Source organism: Ornithodoros turicata, chromosome 9 (assembly GCF_037126465.1).
Source record: "Ornithodoros turicata isolate Travis chromosome 9, ASM3712646v1, whole genome shotgun sequence".
Classification (NCBI taxonomy): Eukaryota; Metazoa; Arthropoda; class Arachnida; order Ixodida; family Argasidae; genus Ornithodoros; species Ornithodoros turicata.
The window spans coordinates 4,739,057-4,761,595 of NC_088209.1; the positions used below are offsets into that span (position 1 = coordinate 4,739,057).

The following is a 22,539-nucleotide window of genomic DNA, read 5'->3' on the forward strand; positions in this document are numbered from 1 at the left end:
AGAAAGAAAAAAATGGAAACGTAGGCAGCACTGGTGCGACGAGCTGTTACATGTCGCTTGATGTGTAAAGGCACTGAATTATTTAAAAGATTATTTCAGCACGTATGTCCTTGAGGTATAGTTCGCCAGGTAACATACCGCTTCCAACGTTAACACGTTTTCAGGCGTCTTGCTGTTGACTCCTTCAGTAGTGCGACCTCTTTGACAGCTCATGTGGTTCGCACAGACTTCTTTTCCGTGCCGGCCTTAGAGGTGGGTGCCTGAGTGATAGGCGCTCTGGGCAGGTTCGGCAAAATTGTGGGTGCCGCATCTGGCGTCAATGTTGGAGCTCCGCGCGGTATGCGTGTCCACTGATGATGTGCGCATAATCGCGAACAATCAACCGTGGCTCGAGATAGAGCTCACAAACAAGCACATTCAAGATCCAGGGTCCTATCGTCCCGACGCAAAGTCCGTCTTTCCTAGTCTTTTGGGGCTTTGAACAGTGAAGTCTAGCCATTTCGGTGGATCGCCCGATGTTCTAGAGAATCCTGTTCTACATCCAAGAGCATAGCAGTGATTCGGTCTTCCTTTTCCTCCCATACAAGCACAGAAACAGAGCACGATGTGTCAACCAAACTGAACAACTTCAAGTGCTGTCTACAGCAGCGGCACCATTCAACCTTGGCGCGGTCACGGGGAAACGAAGGGAGACCCGACCGGTCGCTACACTAGGTTATTCTTGGTCACTGTAGCTGAAGGGCACTTCAGAGACATTCCGACGCCACATAACACTTTGAGCACAGTGTAATGGCACTTGGGAACATGCAGCTACACATGTACTGCTCGCGACACGGTTGTCTGAAATTGCCTGTCACTATAGTTGCAGAACCATATTTCCTTGATTGCCCTCGAAAATGTTGTTCCAATATTTTATTTAAAACTGGACCCAGACACGTACAAGATACTCAAAAATGTATTTTCGATAAGATAATAAATACTAACGTTAGAATGTAATTAAGATAGAGCATAAATACATGAAAATTAAAGTAATTAAGATTCAGTACAAAATACTTCAAAAAGTATTTGAAATACAGTTAAGATACTATTTATCCTTGAACGCAAAAAGTCACCGGTCACTGGACAATGCGGCAAGTCGCCGCTATGTCACATGAATCACCAAAACCCCGCGCACTAGGGCAAGCCGCCGCTGTGTGACAGGAGTCATCTAAACCGTGTCCTCCCAATCTGCCAAATCCCAACTCGCCGAATGCTTTGAAGGCCGGGAGACAGCCGTAATCCCTTGACCTTCAAATGTGCTGGTTCGACTGGCCGAATGACCGACATGTCCCTTCCCAATTCGCCGAATTTACCTTACCACCGTGACTTAGTGGCTAAGACCAACGCCTCCTACATCGAAATTGAAAGGTGACCCGACTGCGCTGTCTGGATATTTTCTCTGGGTTCTCCTCAGATGTTGGTAATGTTTCCCATGAAGGTGGCCCAGGGCGCACTGTCCTCCCAGCAGGGCCGGTGAGAGAAATTACAGACCCCGGGAATGCAAGACTACGGAGTCCTGCCCGTACCCCCTCCTCACGTCCCCTGGTGTTTGCAGCTGTCGGGCATTGGGTCGGGCAGGCCCGTTATGAGCCCCCCACCCCACCCCCCACTCTCGCCGGTCCTACATCCCAGTGTAACTTGTCTTCCGCCGCACCGGCAGGCAGAACGCTATGTAGCTAACACGCCGTCAATCAGCCAGTAGATGGGTAGAAATCCAGCGAACCGGTAGAGATGTAGGAAGGGAGTTGCCTCAGGACAGAAGCCGCCGTCAATCAGCCATCAAGAAGCCGTCAAGAAGCCGTCAATCAGCCAATTCGATTGTTCGTGGGACGTTCTGTCCTTCCCACGTTCATCTCTCGTGGGGCTTTCCATTGCCTTGACAAGTATTACGCTTTCGCTGTAATTGGTGCGATTATAGAGGGTTTCAAAATCATCCTCATAGCCAGCCACAACGTTACTACTATAGGACCTCTCACGATAGTGACGCAGAGCTTACGCGGCTTCTAGATTCAGGAGCCGAAATAAAATACCTTTAAAATCGTCACCGCGTCAGGGCACACATAATAGAACCCTCACAGGCCAAGGATTAGGACACACAGGGTAGGATCTCTAAATGGAGAGTTCCAAGAAGGGCCAATGTCCAGGTCAAGTCTGAGGGAATTTCCACTGAACAAGCAAGATAATGGAAAGGCGAGACACAGAAAGTTTGAAAGGGAGATCCAAAATATGTAATTAGAGTATTGAGTAGAAAATACCGTAAAACGTATTTTAAATAGAGTACAAATACACAAAACAAAAAGTATTGAGTAGAGTACCAAAATACCGCAAATTGTATTTAGAATACGGTATTACAAATTATATATAATATATATTATATATAATTATTATAATTATATATAATTATTATAATTATATATAATTATAAATATGGTAAATACAATACTCCAAATACGTACAAGTCTGGCTGGACCATATCTTTCAACACCTCGAGTCTTGTGATGGGATAAACCACGGAGTGCTGATCTCAGATAACCGTGCCGGAAGCGGTACAGACTAAAAAGCCTGTATACGGTACAAGTAAGCGCTATAGCATTGTTCAAGGTAGGAGCGGCGTTGTCGGTGCCTCTTCACACTCTATTTTACCACAGGGAAGCCAACGTAATGTTTGAAACGTTGTATGTAGAAAATCTTCGGGTCGCATTTACTTTTGACACATGTTACTTTCATATCAAACGAGATTATAGACTATAAAGTTGTACTCCAGCGCAGCGCCGGAAATGCTTTAGGGAGAACACGGTAGGGTAGGGTGAACACGACTATAGGGAGTGGATACTCTGATGGCACTAGACAAGTGTAAGTCTCCAAAAGGAGACAATATTGTGCAGGCAAATTTCGCAATAATCTCGTCTACCCCACAGCAGAAAGTAACGGTGCCTAGAATACAGGTTACGATGGAAGCGTAATTAAAATGTTTGGGGGTACTGCGTAAAGTAATTACTTACTTTAAAAGTTTTGGATTACGATACATCAATTACTTCGGAGCTTCGAATTCCTGCACCATCTGTTGTCTCCCTTATGTTTCAGACATAACTTGCAGACGATAATAACTGCCCTGGAAGTGTAGTCCAAGACGGATCCGTTGTCTCCTTTCCTGCTGTCCCCTCTTCATGTGTCTGTCTGTACGCCACTCATAACCACGGTTGCTTCGCGGTGCTAGCACGGAATTAAAGAGAGTGTGCTTGACGTAGTCGACCGCCGGGGCGGGCAACGTCACGACTATAGCACGGGGATTGTGTGTCCTGGGCCGACTTCACTGGGGAGGGAGAGGAGAACGTGGCTGTATCGGATGCAAACGAAAATGCTGCCATGTTTTGTGCACTTTTTCAGTTTCACTTTCCTAACGCGCTTAGGCTTCTGTAAACCGCTGTAAAAAACGTCAGTCATGTCTTTCTATTTTGTGCTAATTTTTACTGTTGGGTGCAGTTTTTAACAGTTTCCAGGCTTGTCACATCCAGCCCACCAACGCTCTGCCCTCAAAGCTTTTGTCACCTTTCTGAATACCGTATAGGACTTCGATCCTTATTGTGAAGGGACTCATTATATCATTCCCCGCATCACCACCAGCAATGGGGTAGATATTGCCCCTTGCAAACGAAACTCCCCATTCATCTTCTCGCAATAAAGTTGTTGTTGTTGTTGTTCTTGCGATATTTTTTCAACGTTACAATGTGTTGTACTACTTCGGCATTATTATTTTTGAAAATGACGACTGTACCCCCATGGAAAACGTTTCCCTGTGCCTCATTACAAGGTTTTCCGAGGTATATCTAAACTGGTAGGGAAAACAAACACGAATACCAAATCAGACCCATCGGCAAGGCTATCATCATGAGGCGCGAGCGATCAGGGTGTTGGTAGTAGAGGTACGATCATAAAAAAAAAAAAAAAAAAAAAAAAACGAAAAACTTTACAACATGGCATGGCGTGTGTTGAACAAGAGAGAAACTGATGTTCTGAGGCTGGAACAAACTTTCATCTTCATGGCGTGTGTGTTCTAATAGGACATTCATAATTTGAATGCAGAAAATGACTATTTGTTGCCCCACACGTGCACATATACGAAATCATCTACCACCCGTGTAATTTTCCCTGTCCTGCTGCCCTGCGCGTATGCCACAGTGGACTTGTTTATCCTAGCATCTCTGTATCTATGCCGTGTGTCCACGCATTATAATACACAGTTCGTACACCTTTTTGGGTTAAACAGGAAGCGATGTTCACATCCCGGTGCTGTAGACCAAGATTAACACGTGTGACCAGATGAACACAATGCATCTCCCGTTGCTGGCCCCGCGAAAAAAAAAAAAAAAAACGATTTCGGCATGGCGCGACCGGCCATGACGGCGTGAGCGCTGTAATGGAATCAGCTATACACCAATGACTGATTTCTTCATTCATTTCATTCATTTTTTTTTCAATGGACCTATTATGGCCACTCATTGAAGAAATGCAAACGTCTAATCACTTGTACATATAGCTCTAGGTGAGAAATGGACCTTAAGTGAGCCTTCCTAATTTCTGGGTGGTCATCACGACCACTACTGTTTGGAGTTGTCCAAATCTGTGATAACTATATCATTCGAATTGATATGTATCATTGCACCTGATTTTGTTTATTGTTCTCTGTTTTACCTCTGGTATCGTTGCCCTCGGTGATTAGTATGGGCAACAAAAGGAAAAGGGAATACAAAGCACACGAAGCGCGCAAATGTAGACGTGCCATGGTTAATTATGTGGTGTTCCACACACATGTATATAGTACATATTGCATCAGGAAGTGCGAGGCTTACAAGTGCCAGTCCAGACAGCAACAACCTGTTGCTCCTTTATTACCTGGTTTTATACAGAACGGTAGGGGGAGTACGTGTCGACACAAAGGCATTGCGAAGGCATGCCAACAGATAAAGAGATAAACTGATGTTCTGAGGCTGGAACAACATAGAAGGGACAGATACAAACAAAGCCTCAAATTGCCTAAGAAATCAACGATGAAAGATGAAAGTCACTGAAAAGGTTAGCCAGCTGTAGGGATCGAACCCACATCTTCTGGATTGCCTTTCATCGTTGATTTCTTAGGCAATTTGAGGCTTTGTTTGTATCTGTCCCTTCTATGTTGTTCCAGCCTCAGAACATCAGTTTATCTCTTGTTCAACAGGTGCCGCTTGCGTCGATTTCCGCCGTATGAATGTGTGTATGAGTGAGCAAAAATGTAAGAGTGAAAGGAGGGTGAGTGAGAGTGAGTGGCTGGTTTGTCGTCCCTTCAGATGACGCACCCCGAAAGTCACTGGAGAGGCGTGTTAGCTTAGCTCAATTGGTAGAGCCCTGGACCGGCAATCCAGAAGATGTGGGTTCGATCCCTACAGCTGGCTAACCTTTTCAGTGACTTTCATCTTTCAACAGATAAGATTACTATCGGCTTCATTCCGACGCATCTCCCTTTTTTTTTCTTTTTGCTAAATTCGTACATAGCGTTAAAGTAGCGTTAAAAGTAGCGTTAAGCGCAACAATAGCGCCACAATAAAAGTTCCATACAAAAAGCTACACAGTTACGTATACATCAACCTGTCCGGCGGACGTCTTGTCCTGGTCGATCGTCGCAGGGACAGTCCTTGCGTAGTTACATGGTCTTTCGTTAACAATGGGGCAGAGTCCTTGGAAGATGCACCGGGTGTGCTGGGAACTGCCGGCTCGGGACCGCCGGATCCTGTCAGTACATTGCTGAATGGCTTGCTTCCTGTGCATGGAAGATCACCCATGGCTGGTGTTGTCCGAACGTAGAGCTCAGACGTTGGAACCAGGTGCTGCCGATTCGTTCGCAGTATTTTATTGTCCTCCGTGACGACTTTGTAGGACCTCGGTGCCAAGCGGTCTTGCACTTTCGTTTTGACGGTCCAAGCACCATCTTGGTGGATTCGGACGGTTTCACCTGACCGCAGAGGTTGCAGGTGACGCCTCGTGGCGTACTCTTTCGATGCTTTCGGACGTCCACCTGTGAAACACTTCCGAAGTCTGGTAGGCGGGACCGTAGTCGTCGACCCATCAGTATGTCTGCCAGGGAGTTCCCGTCTTCCAGCGGTGTCGTCCGGTAGTTTAGCAGTCCTAGGAAGAAGTTGGTGTCAGCATAAGTGCTTTTCTTGAGGACCCTTTTGACGATTTGCACCCCCTTTTCAGAGAGTCCGTTAGATCTTGGGAATCTTGGACTTGAGGTGACATGAACAAAATCGAATAATGTACCGAAGTCCCTGAATTCTTTAGAAAGGAACTGAGGACCATTGTCGGAGTACACCTCCATTGGTAACCCATGTCTTGAGAAAATGCTGGCAAGGGTGTTAATAACACTGCGTGCACTAGTGTCGCGGAGCTCTTCAACTTCCGGATAATTTGAAGTCGCATCGAAGACAGCCAAGTAATTCTTGGACGCATACTGAAACAAATCAACTCCGACACGATGCCATGGCTGCTTTGGGGTAGGTCGCATCATTAGAGGTTCCTGTTGTTGGCGGTAGGCGTACCTTCTACAAGCACTGCATTTTGCGACCATATTTTTTGTGTCTGCGTTCATTCCTGGCCAGAACACCAATGTGCGAGCTCTTGCCATGCATTTTGTAGTTCCGAGGTGCCCTTCGTGAACACGACTTAACCTCTCCTTGCGCAGTCCGTTTGGTATTATCACTTTGGTTCCCTTGAGTACAACACCACCGACAACAGATAGTTCGTGTTGAAATGGCTTGAACAACCCTTGCACTTCTTCGTTGTTCTCTAGAGCGAATTTCACATCACGTAGACACAAGTCTTTTTCAGTCTCGGCCCTAACAAGTTTCATTGTGTTTTCACTCACCATTGCAGAAAGCGTCCACACCGCATGCCCTTCTACATCGGAATCTGCGCACTCCGCTCTTTGCACCCGAAGCGGCGCTCTCCATGGTGTGTCCGCCAATTGCAGGTGTTTGCCTGGCATGTACCGGAGCTGATAATCATACTTCATCATGCGAAGAAAAAAACAGAGAGAGACGGACACCCGCGTCACGCGTTTGAAGCGCGCAACTCCCGCAGGTGCTATAACTGTGGTCGGTTAGGCCATATAGCTCGATTCTGTGGCCGAAGCCGAGGTAGTGCAAACCCAACGCGTCAGGAAACTAACACAATTCCAAAAAATGCGTGAAGCCCCCCTCACATGTAGCACATGAAGGGGGAACTAAAGAGGTGAATAGCACTCGCAACCCAAACAATAAACGGAGGGGAAGAAGAAAGAAGGACAAAGGGGTCCATGTGGTACGATACTCAAAAGAGACAAGTCCAATTGTAAATGCTGCAGTTGAAGGTCGCCCATTGAAGTTGCTTGTAGATACCGGCTCGAGAGTGACTTTAATCCCATCTAGTGTTCGAAAAGATAATGCAACACAACGAACAGAATCTCTTCGATAAGAAGCGGTCGCAATATGGTAGATTCATGGGGATCACAGGTCATGAGATGGGAGTGGATGGGTGTTTTGATCTAGACATTTGTTTGGAGGGATACCGCTTCCGACATCCAGTTTTTGTCGTGCAGGACAATCCCGCCATCCCGGTTAATGGCATAATTGGACAAAATGCTCTAATTGCGCAGAACATTGATGTCTTAACCACAAGGAAAGCGTTGAAAGCAGGTGAAGTCGAAATTTTTATTGTTAACTGAGACACACATGACTACGTGCCACGACAGCCTAAAAGTGAGGTAGACGACAGGCCAGCTGCTGTACGCCTCATGTCGACGACAAGTATTCCCCCCATGTCGCGTATTCTGTGTTGGGAAAAACTTTCCAGGCCTGTTCAGAACGGTGAGATTAGGGTCATTGAGGGTTGCGGCATGCGCGTGCAGGGCGTTCGGAGTCCGAACGCTGCAGTGAGAGTCGCCTCAAATTCAACCGTGCCCCTGACGCTGATCGATTGGACGCTAGAGGAACAAACGCTACCTCGGAATAAGAATGTGGCCATTTTCGTCGCCGCGAATGAAGACACAGCTGGAGCAATTAGAACTACTGTTGAGACATATAGGACTGACCTAACAGACGACGTGATCCACATGCTATTTGAATTGCCCGACATGCCTAGCTGGCAACTGTCTGCCTTCAAAGAAATGATAAAAAGTTATTCCTCAGTTTTCACCAAAGAAGATGTTGACTTAGTTCGGTGTGACAAAGTAAGGCACACGATAGCTACTGGAGACGCAACACCAGTTTACCGAAAAGCCAACAGGATCCCGTACTCGCAGAGGGAACAGATGGGCAGGCAGATAAGCGAATTGAGGGAGAAAGGAATAATTGAACCATCCAAGTCACCCTGGGCAGCCCCGGCTCTATTGGTAGAGAAGCCAAATGGAAAATACCGCTTAGTCGTTGACTACCGGGAGCTGAACAAGGTGACAAAGGTTGCCCCATACCCGCTTCCTAGCATACAGGAAACGTTGTCACAGCTTGGCTCAGCTAAGTATTTCTCGGTGGTTTACATGGCATCTGGCTTCTGGCAGATAGAGATGGATCCTCGAGATAGAGAGAAGACCGCTTTTAATACCACGAATGGTCACTACGGATGGACTAGGATGCCAATGGAACTTGCAATAGTCCCGCGGTTTGGCAGCGCACCGCGGATGTAGTACTCGATGGCCTTATAGGTCACAGTTGTGACTTGTACACGGACGATATTGTTATCTACAGTGGGAGTTTTGAACAACATATTAGTGACATTGAGAGGGTTCTGAAAAGGTTATCAGGTGCCGGACTGAAGTTAAAGCCATCACAATGTCAATTAAAACCCGAAGTAAAATACCTAGGGCATATTGTGCCCGCTGACGGTGTGCGTCCCGACCCGGAAAAAGAGTCCGCAGTTCGAGAATTCCCGAGGCCACAGACAGTAAGAGACGCGCGAGAGTTTCTTGGCTTAGTCAGATATTACCACCGTCATATTGAGAACTTTGCTAAGATAGCTAAACCACTTGCTGCTCTGACGTCCAAGTATGCAAAATTCGATTGGAATGAGGAAGCACAAGAGGCTTTCGAAAACCTAAAACAGTGCCTTCTTCGCGCCACTTTACTCAAGTACTCAGACTTCAGCAAACCCTTCATTTTGGGCATTGACGCCTCCCAATTTGTGACTGGAGCAGTGCTCTCTCAGAAGCATGATGGTGTTGAGCACCCCGTAGCGTATGCGAGCCGACGGCTCAATAAACCAGAACAAAATTACAGCGCGACTGAGAAAGAGTGCTTAGCTGTAATCTGGGCTGTTCGGCACTTTCGTTGTTACCTTTACGGGAGAAGATTCCAGACTCAGACGGACTGTAGGCCATTCAAGTAGCTAATGAATATCCGCGACCCCAATTCACGGCTTGCGAGATGGAATTTGCAAATGCAAGAATACGACTTTGAGATAGAGCACAAGGCCGGTAAAATTAATGGAAACGCCGATGCACTCAGTAGGCCTATCCCGTCCGACATTAATGCACTTACTGAATATACCCAGTAATTGAAGCAGACCGGATAAGGGACGAGCAACGAAAAGATGGGGAATTATCGCGCACAATTCGGGAAATATAGCGAAATTCATACGCCAATAAGGAAGACTACAGGTTGGATGGTGCTGGCTTGTTGCGAGTGATGGGCTATAGAGGTAGAATGAGACATTTGGGTGAGATTGCGAATGACCGCATAGCTATCCCTCGCAGTCTGGTACATCCGATACTAAAGGCGTACCACAGTGCTCCATACAGCGGACATTATGGCGCTCGAAAAACTCGTCAAAGAATAGAGCGAACTTATCACTGGTCCGGAATAGGGAGGGATGTAGAGAACTTTTGCGCAGCTTGTGAAGCATGCCAGCTGAGAAAATATCCCAAGAACCGGACAGCGACGCCTATGCAGGTTTTTAACGAGGTTCACACGCCATTTGAACGCACGGCCATGGATATTGTGGGCCCACTGCCAACAACCACAGAGGGCTGTCGTTACATACTGGTGTTTGTAGACCACGATTTGCAGAAGCCTTCCCCTTGAAGGACCAAAAGGCGAATACAGTTGCCCGCATATTCGTGGAAAAGATAGTTATGAGACATGGAACACCAAAGCAGCTACTAACCGATCAGGGCAGCAATTTCACGTCAAAGGTAATGGCCGAAGTGTATGAGTTTCTAAAGGTGGAAAAGCTGCAAACGACGGCTTATCACCCTGAGCGTAACCGAGCCGTAGAAAGGTTAAATCAAACCATTAAGGGGCTATTATCGCACGTGGTGTATGAAGACCAACGCGACTGGGCCTGTGGATCCCGTATGTATTATTCGCCTGCAATACTGCGGTCCTCGAAAGCACAAAGGAGACTCCGTTTTTCCTATTATACGGCCGTGATCCCGATTTGCCTCACGAACTACTGGCAGCGCCTATGGTGCCTCACAATGGGACAATCGAGGACTACCGCGCGGAATTAACCCTGCGTATGCAGCGTTCGCATGACATGGCAGGAAAAGCACTAAATTATTCGGTGGAAATGCAAAAGGCGATATTCGACAGAAAGGCCAAAGAAACAGCGTTCAGAGTAGGCGACCGTGTCTATTTACAAGTGGGCAACACAAAAGCAGGAGTATCGCGTGAGCTGAGCCCACATTGGAAAGGACCATACTGAATCACTGAGCAGCTCTCGCCAGTCACGTTCAGGATACAGGAAATCCGAGGTAGAAGTTCTCAGGTGGTTCATGCCAATCGCTTAAAGACGGCTCGTGACGACATGGAATGTCCCGCTTCTCTCTCAGGGAACAGCACTCATGATGAGGGTGGTCAGGGCGATCAAAAACATAATAACCAAGTGGCAATTTCTACGGAGCATGACGGAAAACGAACAGAAACGGTCTCGCAAAAGCCCTTGACATGTCGCCCCAAAAATCTAACATGCCCGTCCCCTGATTATTTTATGGACAACCTCCCTGTTTTGACTTTCTCGTTCACTGCTGCCCCACAGCAAGTTCTGCTGACCTCCCGGTAGGGATCGCATCCGTGCTTTGCGGAGGAAACTGAGCTGAGTGCGCTAGTTGGCGTTCCCTTTCCTCTAGGGAATGTTCGGTGTGACATCGACGAGAGACATCGCCAAGAGACATTGACGAAGCAAGCGACAGCTGAGTGCGCTAGTTGGCGTTCCCTTTCCTCTAGGGAATGTTCGGTGTGACATCGACGAGAGACATCGCCAAGAGACATCGACGAAGCAAGCGACAGCTGAGAGCGCTAGTTGGCGTTCCCTTTCCTCTAGGGAATGTTCGGTGTGACATCGACGAGAGACATTGCCAAGAGACATCGACGAAGCAAGCGACAGCTGAGAGCGCTAGTTGGCGTTCCCTTTCCTCTAGGGAACGCCAACTAGCGCACTCAGCTCAGTTTCCTCCGCAAAGCACGGATGCGATCCCTACTTGCTGTGGGGCAGCAGTGAACGAGAAAGTCAAAACACTGTAACCGAAGAGGCAGACCCTGCCTGCATATAACGCCAACTGCTGAAAACCAGGTCTTTAGGTATCCCCTGAGAAATAGAGGGGATAAAGGTAGACGACAAAGTTTGGCATTTCTCGTATGCAGGAGGAACGTAACTGCGATACAGTTAATCGCTATCGATATGTATAAATGTACAGGAGCCTAGTGTTTCATGGATGACGTAGAAAAAAAAGGAAGAAAAGGACACAGGGAGGGAAAAGAAGCGTTAGTTCTTCATTCTGCCTCACGCGACTGCACCTCATGAGAATACAGAACAGTTCTACCCCATTTGTCGTGCAGATAAAAAGACTGAGCTCTGGTCTCTAAACTGGCTGTGTGTTATGTGAACTGCGAGAAAGTGTACCATGGTTGTTCCACTGTGAAGCTCCGAAATGAACAGTCTGTGTCTGATCCTATCGGATTATTAACATGTATTTGTTTGTATAATTCCATTTTGTTACTGTATATATAACGCGGTCATGTTTATTTTTCAAAAAAAGAAAAGGAAAAAAATTGGCGAGGGTGATGTTCTACACACATGTAGTACATATTAATTAAGAATTATGATCGTCGTCCGCTGCCAGCTTACGGCTTATGTGTGTGCTCTGGCTTACTTGTGGGGCACGGATCCGGTATTGTTTCGCCCCACGGGGAGGATCAACGACGGTCGACGAGCAAGGTTGTCTGTCTTCAGGAATGAATGGAGACCCGGAGCCGCGACCTTCGGGCTTACAACAAACGTGCACTAGCCAGAGCCTCCGGCGCCAGACAGTCGTCCAGCTGGCGTCGCGACGGATCGCTCGACGAGGACACGAAGCAACGTGGACAATTAGGGGAAAAGGGAAGAACCCGTTGAACCAAGGTCGACCGCTGTTAGCAGAGCCTACAAAAAGGTCCGGGGCCGACAGCGAGGGGAGAGAAAGGAAGCGGCGGCAGAGACAGCGTAATAGTCTGACGACGCGGTGGAGGAAGAGGCATTGGTTTGTTCGGCTCGCATCGGAAGAAGCTGTCCACGAGGATCCACAACCCAGACTTGCGAGGTGCAGCCCTTTGGACCCGGACACCAGCCTTCCCCCTTTCTACTTCCGAAGACGCTCGCGGCGACAGCAACGAGGCATCAAAGAGAACCAACTTCAGCATCAGCTTCCCAAGTACCCGAGGACCACGGAACAATCACCGGAACCAAGTTCTGCTGGTGAGTTCAGAGAGCACTCTGAGTCAGAGCTGGTTAGGGCGATTAGCATTGTAAATAAACAGTTCAAGTTTATGAACTGCGTTGTCACTTACTCTCGGTCTCACTCAAGGGCAGACCCACTAAATCTTCTAACTTTTTAAAACGGCCCAATCCACTCGGGATTGGCGACCTTCACAATTATGCACTGCTTATTATTCATACTGCTGGCGTCATTTCTGACGTCATTTATTTACAATCGTAGTAGTCCGTGAAACGGGTGGATGACGCTGACCGTCTCTATCATGCCGTCCTTCTGAAGACGCAGCAGCCTATGGGAGTTACGCTACTTGTTTAGATATACCATGGGTTCTCCCTCAACGTATCCCTGATCTTCGCAAACGTGTCCCCGCGACAAACTGTGCTTTGCTAACTTGGAAAATGCAGTTTCGTCGCATGACTCTCATGCCTGCCAGAACAGCGATTGCCTCGTAAGGCATTAGACGCTTTAGCGTTAGGCAAAGACGCTTTCGTCTTGCAGACTGCTCTCCTACTACCTGCAGTCGACGACACGCATGGGATAAAATCTTTCTAGCCGTTTTAACGCGGAGGAACCACCTAACGAACGCTCGCAATTCGTACGGAGCACATGGTACAAACATGTGAGAGTTCCGCTGCTTTGGGCTGGGGTAGGTTATTAGTGAGCTTTAGTGCGCCATCACCTTTGCGTGTGTAAGGAATGGCGTTCATGGTTCTCCGTACGCGCAACACACAAGGAGAGGTTTGCGCATTGCGCAGAACCACCACGCTATCCCTTACGTACGCAAAGGCGATAGCGTACGATGCACTAAAACTCTTGTCTTGTGAAAATGAAGATGATACCGTAAAAAGAAATTCCGTTATACTTTGTGCCTGAACGAAAGGAAAGGAAATCTCAATTTTTCCTTCTTTCTCTTTTACATACCCAATTTCATCGGTACAAATATGTGATGTAACGGGAAGACCGGTTCGAGGTTATATATTTTGCTGCGATGGGCAAGAAGTGGAAAGAAGCAACTCCTTCTAGACAGAGAAAGCCCTGCGCGACACAGCATCACAGAGGAAGCCCTGCTGTGGATGCTGCTATGAGCCAACATGAAGAAAGCTCGAGACAGCTCGCAAACCATGGCAGGACTCCCTGGGTGACGTAAGCGCTCAGGCCCGATGCTATCTTGGGGGTGTAGGAAGAGCGCGGCGCACGCTTTGCGCTACTGCTTTACGTCATCAATGACCTAGAGGCTCAGGGCACCTATACACGGCTGGTCGAAATGGAACGGCATTGTACCCTGTGCATTCCATGGCGCCTCACGCTTTGAAAAAGAAAGCGGTGTTCGCTCTCTTCGCGTATGTCCGCATTAGTATGGGGGACCTCCGTCAGGTGGCGCCTAATCCCTAGGACACGCAGAGCCGTATATTAAAACGGAGTCTGGCCATTGGGAGGAGTCCTAAAAAGAGGCTCGACCTGTCAGTCGCAGTTCCGGGACTCTGATTGGTTTGCTTTTCACTGCGGGAGTCGCCATGACACCTGACTCATCCAAAATGGCGACGAAAACAAACACGGTGAAGCGGGGATTTCGTGGCAAAAAATTTTCACAGACGACTCTGATTTTACGCTGCTGATGTACTGCTTGCGACACGGTTCTCTTAAAACAGCCCCCCGTGGTTTAAACCATCACAAATCTCCAGGTGTTGCAAGATCATTTATTTTGAGTAAGAAACACGTGCAGGATATGTTCCACCTTTAAATAGCATATTGGAATAACATGTTCGAGGGCAGTCAAGGAAATATAGGCTGCAGAACTACTTACAGGCGATTTCAGACAACCGTGTCACAAGCAGTACATGCTCAAGTTCGTTTTTCGAAAATCAGTTTCAACTGATGCTGACTATCGACATCTAACCGAAAATAATACGTTTTGTCGCCTGTATTAGGCCTAGTGAACACGGCGATCACAATGAAATCGTAACAAAAATGGCACTGTGCTGTACAATTTTGAATTTAGTTACTTTCTTTTATGGATATAAGCATTCTTTCCTTTTTCATTCCAACTATTCATGTAGATAAGCTAAAAAATCGATCGTACCGACGACAGGATGTGTACCAGCAGGTGGTTTTGCCAGCAGCGGTACAACGACGGAAGCAGAGAACGCACGCAGCGCACATGCGCAGTTCGACCAGGTCAGCACGCGCTTTTTGGCACCAGATTCCGCCTCTGCCTTCGCGATTCGCTATGGATGATCATGTGACCGAGGGGGGCAATCGCGAAGGCAGAGCCGGAATCTGGTGCCAAAAAAGCGCGCGCTGACGTGACCGAAGGGGGGGGCGATGGTTTTCGTGCCGAAACTGTGGAAGCTACAGCTGCACTCCGCTGGAGCGGCGTCGAACAATAAAAACGCAACGCTCTCCTCGAGTAGACTCACTAAACAGGGGACAGAGCAGCGACACTGAGCCACATCTGGGATCGTGCCCGCCATCTTGAGTCCCATGCGGCATCGCCATCTGTTGGCGGGGTAGCGACATACCGATAACAGCGCGCGGTCTTCGTACGTTTCACGGCAGAGCGGGGCGCGCCGACGTACAAGCTTTCGCAATTAAACTGGTAGATCACAAACAACAACCCTTTGAATTTGATAATTATTTATTTGAATGATGACGAGCGGGGACAGTACCACTTTCAGACTCAGCAACTCTCACGATGTAGAAAGAAACAAAATACAGAAACCGACACTGTGTAGAAAGAATCTGTGTAGAGAGAAAATGAATTTATCGGCATGTGAAACACATGGCAGGCCTCCTCGGGGTATAGAATGTGCAAATGTATAAAGACAAATTGTTATTACTCTATCATTCGCCGTATGTTATGCTTTATCTAGATATCACAGGTACAGATATTTGTGTGCTCATTAGTATAGGAGGGAAGCACCTGGAACCGTGTTTTTATTCACTGTGTATTAATTTGCGCCGAATTCGCGATCGCGGAAATCTCGATAAACTGTACACTGGAACGCTGCTCGAAGTTAAACCTTTGACAAAATACCTGTGCTGGAGTCGCGCAAGCAGGTACCCACGTTTAAAAAGTACGTCTAAAGGACGTTATGTTTTTGGCTGCGCGACTTTTGCTGCCATCAAGAGATCTACAGCTAAATCCAGGTCGCATTGATAAATCCACCAGTTGGCAAAAGGCAATTTCATCTGGTTTAAACATCGGGGGGAGGAGGGGGGAATTCGCAATAATGGAGGAGAAGTCCAGTGATGATGACATGGGGTGTTTCATTGTGGCTTCAGAGCAGAACACTTAGTCTTCAGATTCAAAAATATGAATGTTTAATCATCTCTTTAGAGCATAAAAATGGACATTTCAGAATAACCTGGGTGTGGTATACCCTCAAAACATCATCATGGTCAACATAAAAAAATTTCGGTTTTTCGGTTTAACCATAAAAAAAATCGGTTTTTGATTGTCAACATCAACAGATGTTTTGAGTAGCCTAGGCGTATCACTAACATCATATTTACGAATACATGTCGGTAACTTCTGGGATTTATCAGCCTGTGCAGCAAACAATGGTTTATTTCAGCAGTGTTTCATTGTGCGTTTTGACACGTGCAAAACAAATACACAATCAATTATAGAAAAGCTTGTGTATTAAATATTGGTTTCATCCTCTTTCAAGTTTATACCGACAACAATAATATTATTTCACATTAAATAAATTCCATGCAGCTAGACAAAGTAATGTCACAGCCACACCTGTTTGGTCCGCGGCTGTTTATTCGCTGGAGCTGCTTATTCAATTGCACAGCTCTGCTTATTTCGCAGCTAAACCCAACCAAAGACCTTTCCACTATCCGCCACCCGTGGACGCGCTGGGTAGCAGTGCAGCTCTGCATCCAGACGGGGATCACTCGTGTAATCACCCCACTAAAAATGAGTGCAGTACTTAATCTATGATACCTATACTACTGAGAGGAACGGACGAGGCCCCCTCACAAAACCTGGACACATTACGAATATGACGCCTGAAACGTTTTACTTCTTTTCCAAGAAATATCGCTGTAATGCTGTCTCAGTGTTGCAGAAATAGAACGTAAATATTGCCTCCATATTGTATTTGTGTTGGAGAAATATGGCTGTACCGCTGTCTCTACGTTGAAGAAAAGGAACAGAAATGTTTCCTCAATACTGTATTTGTGTAGGAGAAATATGGCTGTAATTCTGTCTCAATGTTGCAGCAGCATAACACAAATGTTGCCTCCATATTGCATTTGTGTTGGGAAAATATTGCTGTAGTCCTTTCTCAATGTTGCAGCAACATAACCCAAATATTGCCTTCATATTATATTTTTGGTTGTAAAAATATAGATATAGCACTGTCTCAATGTTGCAGCAACGTAACACAAATGTTACCTCAATATTGCATTTGTGTTGAAAAATATTACAGTAACGCTGTCTCAATGTTGCGGCAGCATAACACAAATGCTGCCTCCATGTTTTATTTGCGTTGACGGAATATGATTGTGACGCTGTCTCAATATTGCAGCAACATAACACAAACGTTCCCTCCATGTTTTACGTGTGTTGGAGGAATGTGGCTGGGACGCTGTCTCAATGTTGCGGAAATGTTCTCCTGCATCGTTGCTGGCAACAAACTATAACCAAACGAACCTGAATCAGGGAGTGGCAGAGCTTCAAATTACTGGTTCACGACGACACTGTCCTCTGGTGTATGGAAGTCGAACCATCTGTTGAATAAAAGTGAAAAGAGGCTGAACTAACGTCTACAAAATGCCACTCTCTTAACAAAGAGCAACCGCTCACCGTTGTCGGATGTCACAGTTGTGTCTACCGGGAACTGCGTTCCACTTCAGTCGAATGTGCCCGTCTGCTCCCTTCCTTTCGAACTGATCGGTCTCGAAATGTTTCTAGGATCGTTCGGAGGAGATGAAAGCTCGTTGTAATTATACATTTGCAGTGGGTAAATTAGCAAACTTGTTCAAACGTGTGGTTTAGTAACGCTACCGCGGCAGATGCACAAATGTCTAGCGATCGTAACGTTTACGCACTAACAACATTGCCTTGTCTGCCTGTTGACCAGGCTGCGATAGGACACAAAGTGCTCCTAACGCCCCAGCAGCGTTAGTAAACTTTATTCAAAACGTATAAGACTACTCACCTCGCATACACGAGAGTTCGAAGTCGGTGAAAAATGCACTTTGTGGGCGATTTCTATCCACTGACGCAGTCGATGGCCCGCGCTCGGTCCCAACGGAAACCGAAAGATACGTATTCCCCTCTCAGTTCGGCTCTTACAGCGATGCACAGAACAGTCAGGCATCATGAAACATGTGCCGTATCCTCTACTCTCGAGTTCGATGCCAAAGACTAGGTTAAACGCAATGTATAACACGAGAATAACGGTTGCAGCAGTCACGGAGTTCCTCGTCTGCATGGACGGGACTCAATATGGAAGCCTAGCTTCAGGTAGTTCCTGGAAGGAAAAACCACGTGACAGCATCGGGCCAATCGCGATCACCAAGAGGTGGCGCCGGCACGGAAAACGAATACGATACTGTGACCCCTATTTAGTGACTCTACCCTCGAGGTCCGAGGCGAATAGATATTAGGCGTTGGGCGACGGAGGAGGCAGGGACGACGCGCGCAAGTGGCCAGTCAGGGATTAGCCTCGGGTTAGGTTCATCGGGTCGCGCCAGATTTCGGGAGCTCCCATAGATGGCAGAATTGCTCAGACTGCTCGAGTGAATTGCGTTCGGGAGAAGAACAGAAGATTGTTGCCGATGTTAAAACCGTAATTCTTGTGTGAGCGTCCAACAGCTTATGAGCTGTCATGGTCACACCCGCGCAAAGAAGAAGCTCGCGGGGAAATGTGCAGAGCGTGTGACGTAAGGGACGCGGACAGAGGTGCACGGGCATTGGTTTCTCGAGAAAAAAAAAAAGACTGACCGTCTGCATCGGCTTCGCGTTCTACCGCCCGGCTCTTGGTTCTGACTCATATCTGGCCCTGGGTTCTTGGTTCCGACTGCGGTTCTGCTCACCAGATTCCTGCCTCTGGCTCGGAGTATTGCTTGGATGCTGGCATTGCGTTGTCCGCGCCGAGAGTTACTTCTGCTGGGTCTGCGTGCGAGGTGCTCCCAGTACAAGCGACAGGCGCAGGATCTCGACCTATGCTCACAGTAAAGTTTCTGCTTACAACCTTGTTTGACTCTATCTCATGCTACCTTCTATCCGAACTACCCTGAGGATTCTGGCGTCCGCGTCCAGTGTAGGCACTGTGAACTGACCCCGCTGTCAAGTAGGTTGACTCACAGCCTGCCGCATCACAATTTTGGCGTCCGCGACAGGACGTTACGGTGACAGAGTTTTCAGGCCTCGATGCTAGCACGAGCGGAGAGTTGGAGAAGTAGATATCGCTTGTGAGATCACTAGGAGTGCTCGACGATGAGCTGAGGCGAAAGGTTTCGACCGGGTTCGCGCAAAGCGGTGCCTGTCTTTGATGAAAAGAGGGACGACCTAGACGCCTATTTGCATAGGTTTCAAGTAGTGGCAGAAGGACTGCATTGACCCAAGGAGCAGTGGGCAACAGCCTTAAGTTTATCTCTCGTGGGAGAAGCGCTAGCGGCGTTTGGGCGGCTGTCGCCACAACAGTCAAATGATTATGAGAAGGTCCCGGATGCCTTGTTGCAGATTTTTTGATATACTGCAGAAAGGTTTCGGGAAAAATTCAGGTCATCGACGCCTGATAAGAAAGAGACAGCCAAGCAGTTTGGGGCACGCCTCACGCACTTCTTCGATAAGTGGGTGGAGACATCTGAAACCCCTAAGAGTTCGCCTCGCTGCGTGCTTTGATATTACGGGAGCAGTTTCTTTTGAGGTGTCCTCCGGCTTTGGTCGTATTTTTGAAGGAGGGTGAATGTGAGTCACTTGAACAGACTTGGAAACGGGCTGATAAATTTTTCGAAGCTCAGGGTCTAAGGACTATGGAAAAGGCTGAGGAGGAGCCACTAGCACCTACGAGTTTCGCGAGAACGTCTACAGGTTGTACGTTGTGTGGCGAGATGGGGCACAGAGCTTCGGACTGTAGGACAGCTTTCACGAGGCAAAGTCAAGGTTGGACATGTGGGGAGACGGTACATAGTTCAGCGAATTGTCCGAAGACGGGACTGGAGAGCGGCGCTAAGAACGCTTGTATTATGGGTGTTGGTGCAGGTTTTGTGAACGATGGTAGCGTCGTTAGACATCAGGTAGAGCCGCACGAGGGTCGGTACGCTGGATGCACCACGGTACCCAAAGAGTATGTAGTAAATGCTGGGCATTCCAGAAATGGTGTATATCGCTACCATGTTGTAAAGGTAGAGTGAATGGACAGTTTGTCGAGGTACTCCAGGATACCGTTTCAAACATGGTCATAGTGAGGAGAGGTCTGGTGAAAGACAGCCAGCTGACTGGCCGCTATGGGGTGGCACGCTTGGCTGACGGGACGCCGCGCTGACTACCCAAGGGAGTCATAAGTATTGCGACGCCGTATTTGTCGGGGTAGGTGGTGGCGTACTGCATGAACGCGCCGATATGTGACTTACTGGTGGACAGTGTGACGGGTCCGAGGTTAACTGAGCGGAAGTCTTCGAAGTCTACAAAACACTCAACAAATGGGGCCCCATACAGTCGTAGACGCTGTTCTACACAGATCGAGCGAGTTCGATTGTGCTAAACGGTCAAAGGCAACTCAGATTTGCCCATGGTTACACAACTCTTATGCAAAAGAGCAGTTGATGCGTCAACAATGCATAGACAAAGGTGACTACAGGGATATTGGTTCCAACAGCCGACAGTGTACCCCAGTCAATGAGAGTATAGCGCCGGCGTATGTCGCTTGGCCAGCAGGGCGGCGCCAGACGTTGCAATAGAGAACGTTCTGCTTGGGGCACCACAATGGCGAGGGCATGGTTCAGGACTGAAGACGACAATACATACGTTGTGTTCAAACGGTTTAGTCAGTATAGTATGTTGTTGGGTTTCGTTGAGGTCAGCATTCTCGGTTGAGGTGCTCGGTTTCAATTATTTTGCGTATTTTGTATTTGGTATTTGCTGTGTATTTTACAGAATTGCAAATATGTATCTCTATAGCGTTAGACAAAATCACATAGTAGTGTGCGATCTTGAAGGTGGTGCGCAGGTCTCGAAAGTTCTTCGTTAGAATTTTCGAAAGTTCGATAGTTGTTTAATTGACATTTTCTTGGTATGTATATGTCGTTTCGTAAATAATCCCATTTTCGTGGGGTGCATGTTGTGTGCTACACTCCAGCAGTCGGATTTCCATCCTGTGATGCGGGACCAGAGTTTCTTGACGTTGATGTTTGTCATTGCCTCAGTTCTGTAACCAAAGTGATATAACGCTTCGTGTTTCGTTGAATCTGTATCAGTTTCACAGTCTTCAGTGACAGTTGGCCTGGAATTGTGTCACTGATATGTTTGCGTCCACTTTAACGTGCACGATATATTCACTCGTCGTTGGTCCATTGAGATCTAGAAGAATGGACAAGAAGGACATTTCGGTTTTCTGGTTAGTGGCATCAAACAAAGTGCAAAGTGTCTGCGGCAATCTTTTGGGACGGGGAATTGTGATTTTATGAATTGCTGCTTATGAACTGCTTAGAACCTTGTTTAAGTCTGTCTCATGCTAGCTTCTATCCGAACTACCCTGAGGGCGTCCACGTCCAGTGTAGGCACCCGCTGTCACGTATGTTGACTCACAGCCTGCCGCATCACATGAGCAAAGTGCGCGACAGCTTGATGAAGATGTTAACCGGGATGCTGCGTTCCTTCCGCGTATTTGGGTACCTTGTGAATTGCTGACCAACATTCACAAGAACTGGCTTCGTGCGTGCGCAATGCCAGACTATCTTTTTCTCTATCGCATATTATCACTGAAAAGCACCACTGTTTGAGATTCTTTCATATTTATTTTGCCTGCGTTCCAGAACTTACCACGGTCGACCCTAGAGTTGAGGGTATCTACTCTTTGCGTTCCCGAATCAACTCGGTTACGTCACGACCCGCGTTCCTGAAGCAGGTCGCCTACCCGAGGGAACGACTCCTGATCGAGTCGCGCTACTTCATCTCAACTGGAGGGGGAGGGGGGGGGGGGTAGCGAAGAGCAGTGACGTCAAAGCTGTCGTCTGCTTCTGCTGCAGCTCGTCCCGGCTGCATCATGGAGGACGTACGGAAATTCCAGTGCGGATTTTACGACCTCATGTTTTCTTCGGAGCCATATGCACGGCACCATATATATCGCCTGTACAGTCGCATCTGTTCCAGTGACGACCTGGGCAGAAATCTAGCTGAACCTAAGCAAACATGCACCAGTCCTAAGTTTCCACCTAATTTATCGTTGACGACTACCTAAACAAAGCCCGCAACAGTAGATCGCAAAGCCCTGTTCCAAAACAACAAACGCATGTTGGATAATAGTTCCGTAAATCTCATTTTAACATTTAGCAGCAATATTCCAAGCGTTAACGGTATACTAAACCGTCACGACAGCATCCTTCCCCAATCAGAGCACATGGGACAAATTTTCCCTCGGCCACTGCGGGTCACCTGCAGGCGCGCGCGCAACCTGCACAATAATCTAGTTAGCTCTTAGGTTAGCCAACCAGCACATCCACACTCTTAAAAATGAACTTCACCACATAGCACGCTCCTAGCCAACCATCACCCCGAATGACAACGT

General features: G+C 47.5%; 1 protein-coding gene across 1 annotated transcript; it reads right to left on the reverse strand.

The window, feature by feature from the left end:
* Window positions 1–5,806: 5,806 nt before the first annotated feature.
* LOC135369159 (uncharacterized) lies at window positions 5,807–6,391 on the reverse strand. The gene has a single exon (XM_064602816.1). The coding sequence runs from the start codon at window positions 6,389–6,391 to the stop codon at window positions 5,807–5,809; it is 585 nt and encodes a 194-aa protein (XP_064458886.1).
* Between the last annotated feature and the right edge of the window lie 16,148 nt (window positions 6,392–22,539).

Excerpts from the sequence above, each read along its gene's own strand:
- LOC135369159 (XM_064602816.1), bottom strand. The coding sequence starts at position 6,391 with ATGGAGGTGTACTCCGACAATGGTCCTCAGTTCCTTTCTAAAGAATTC.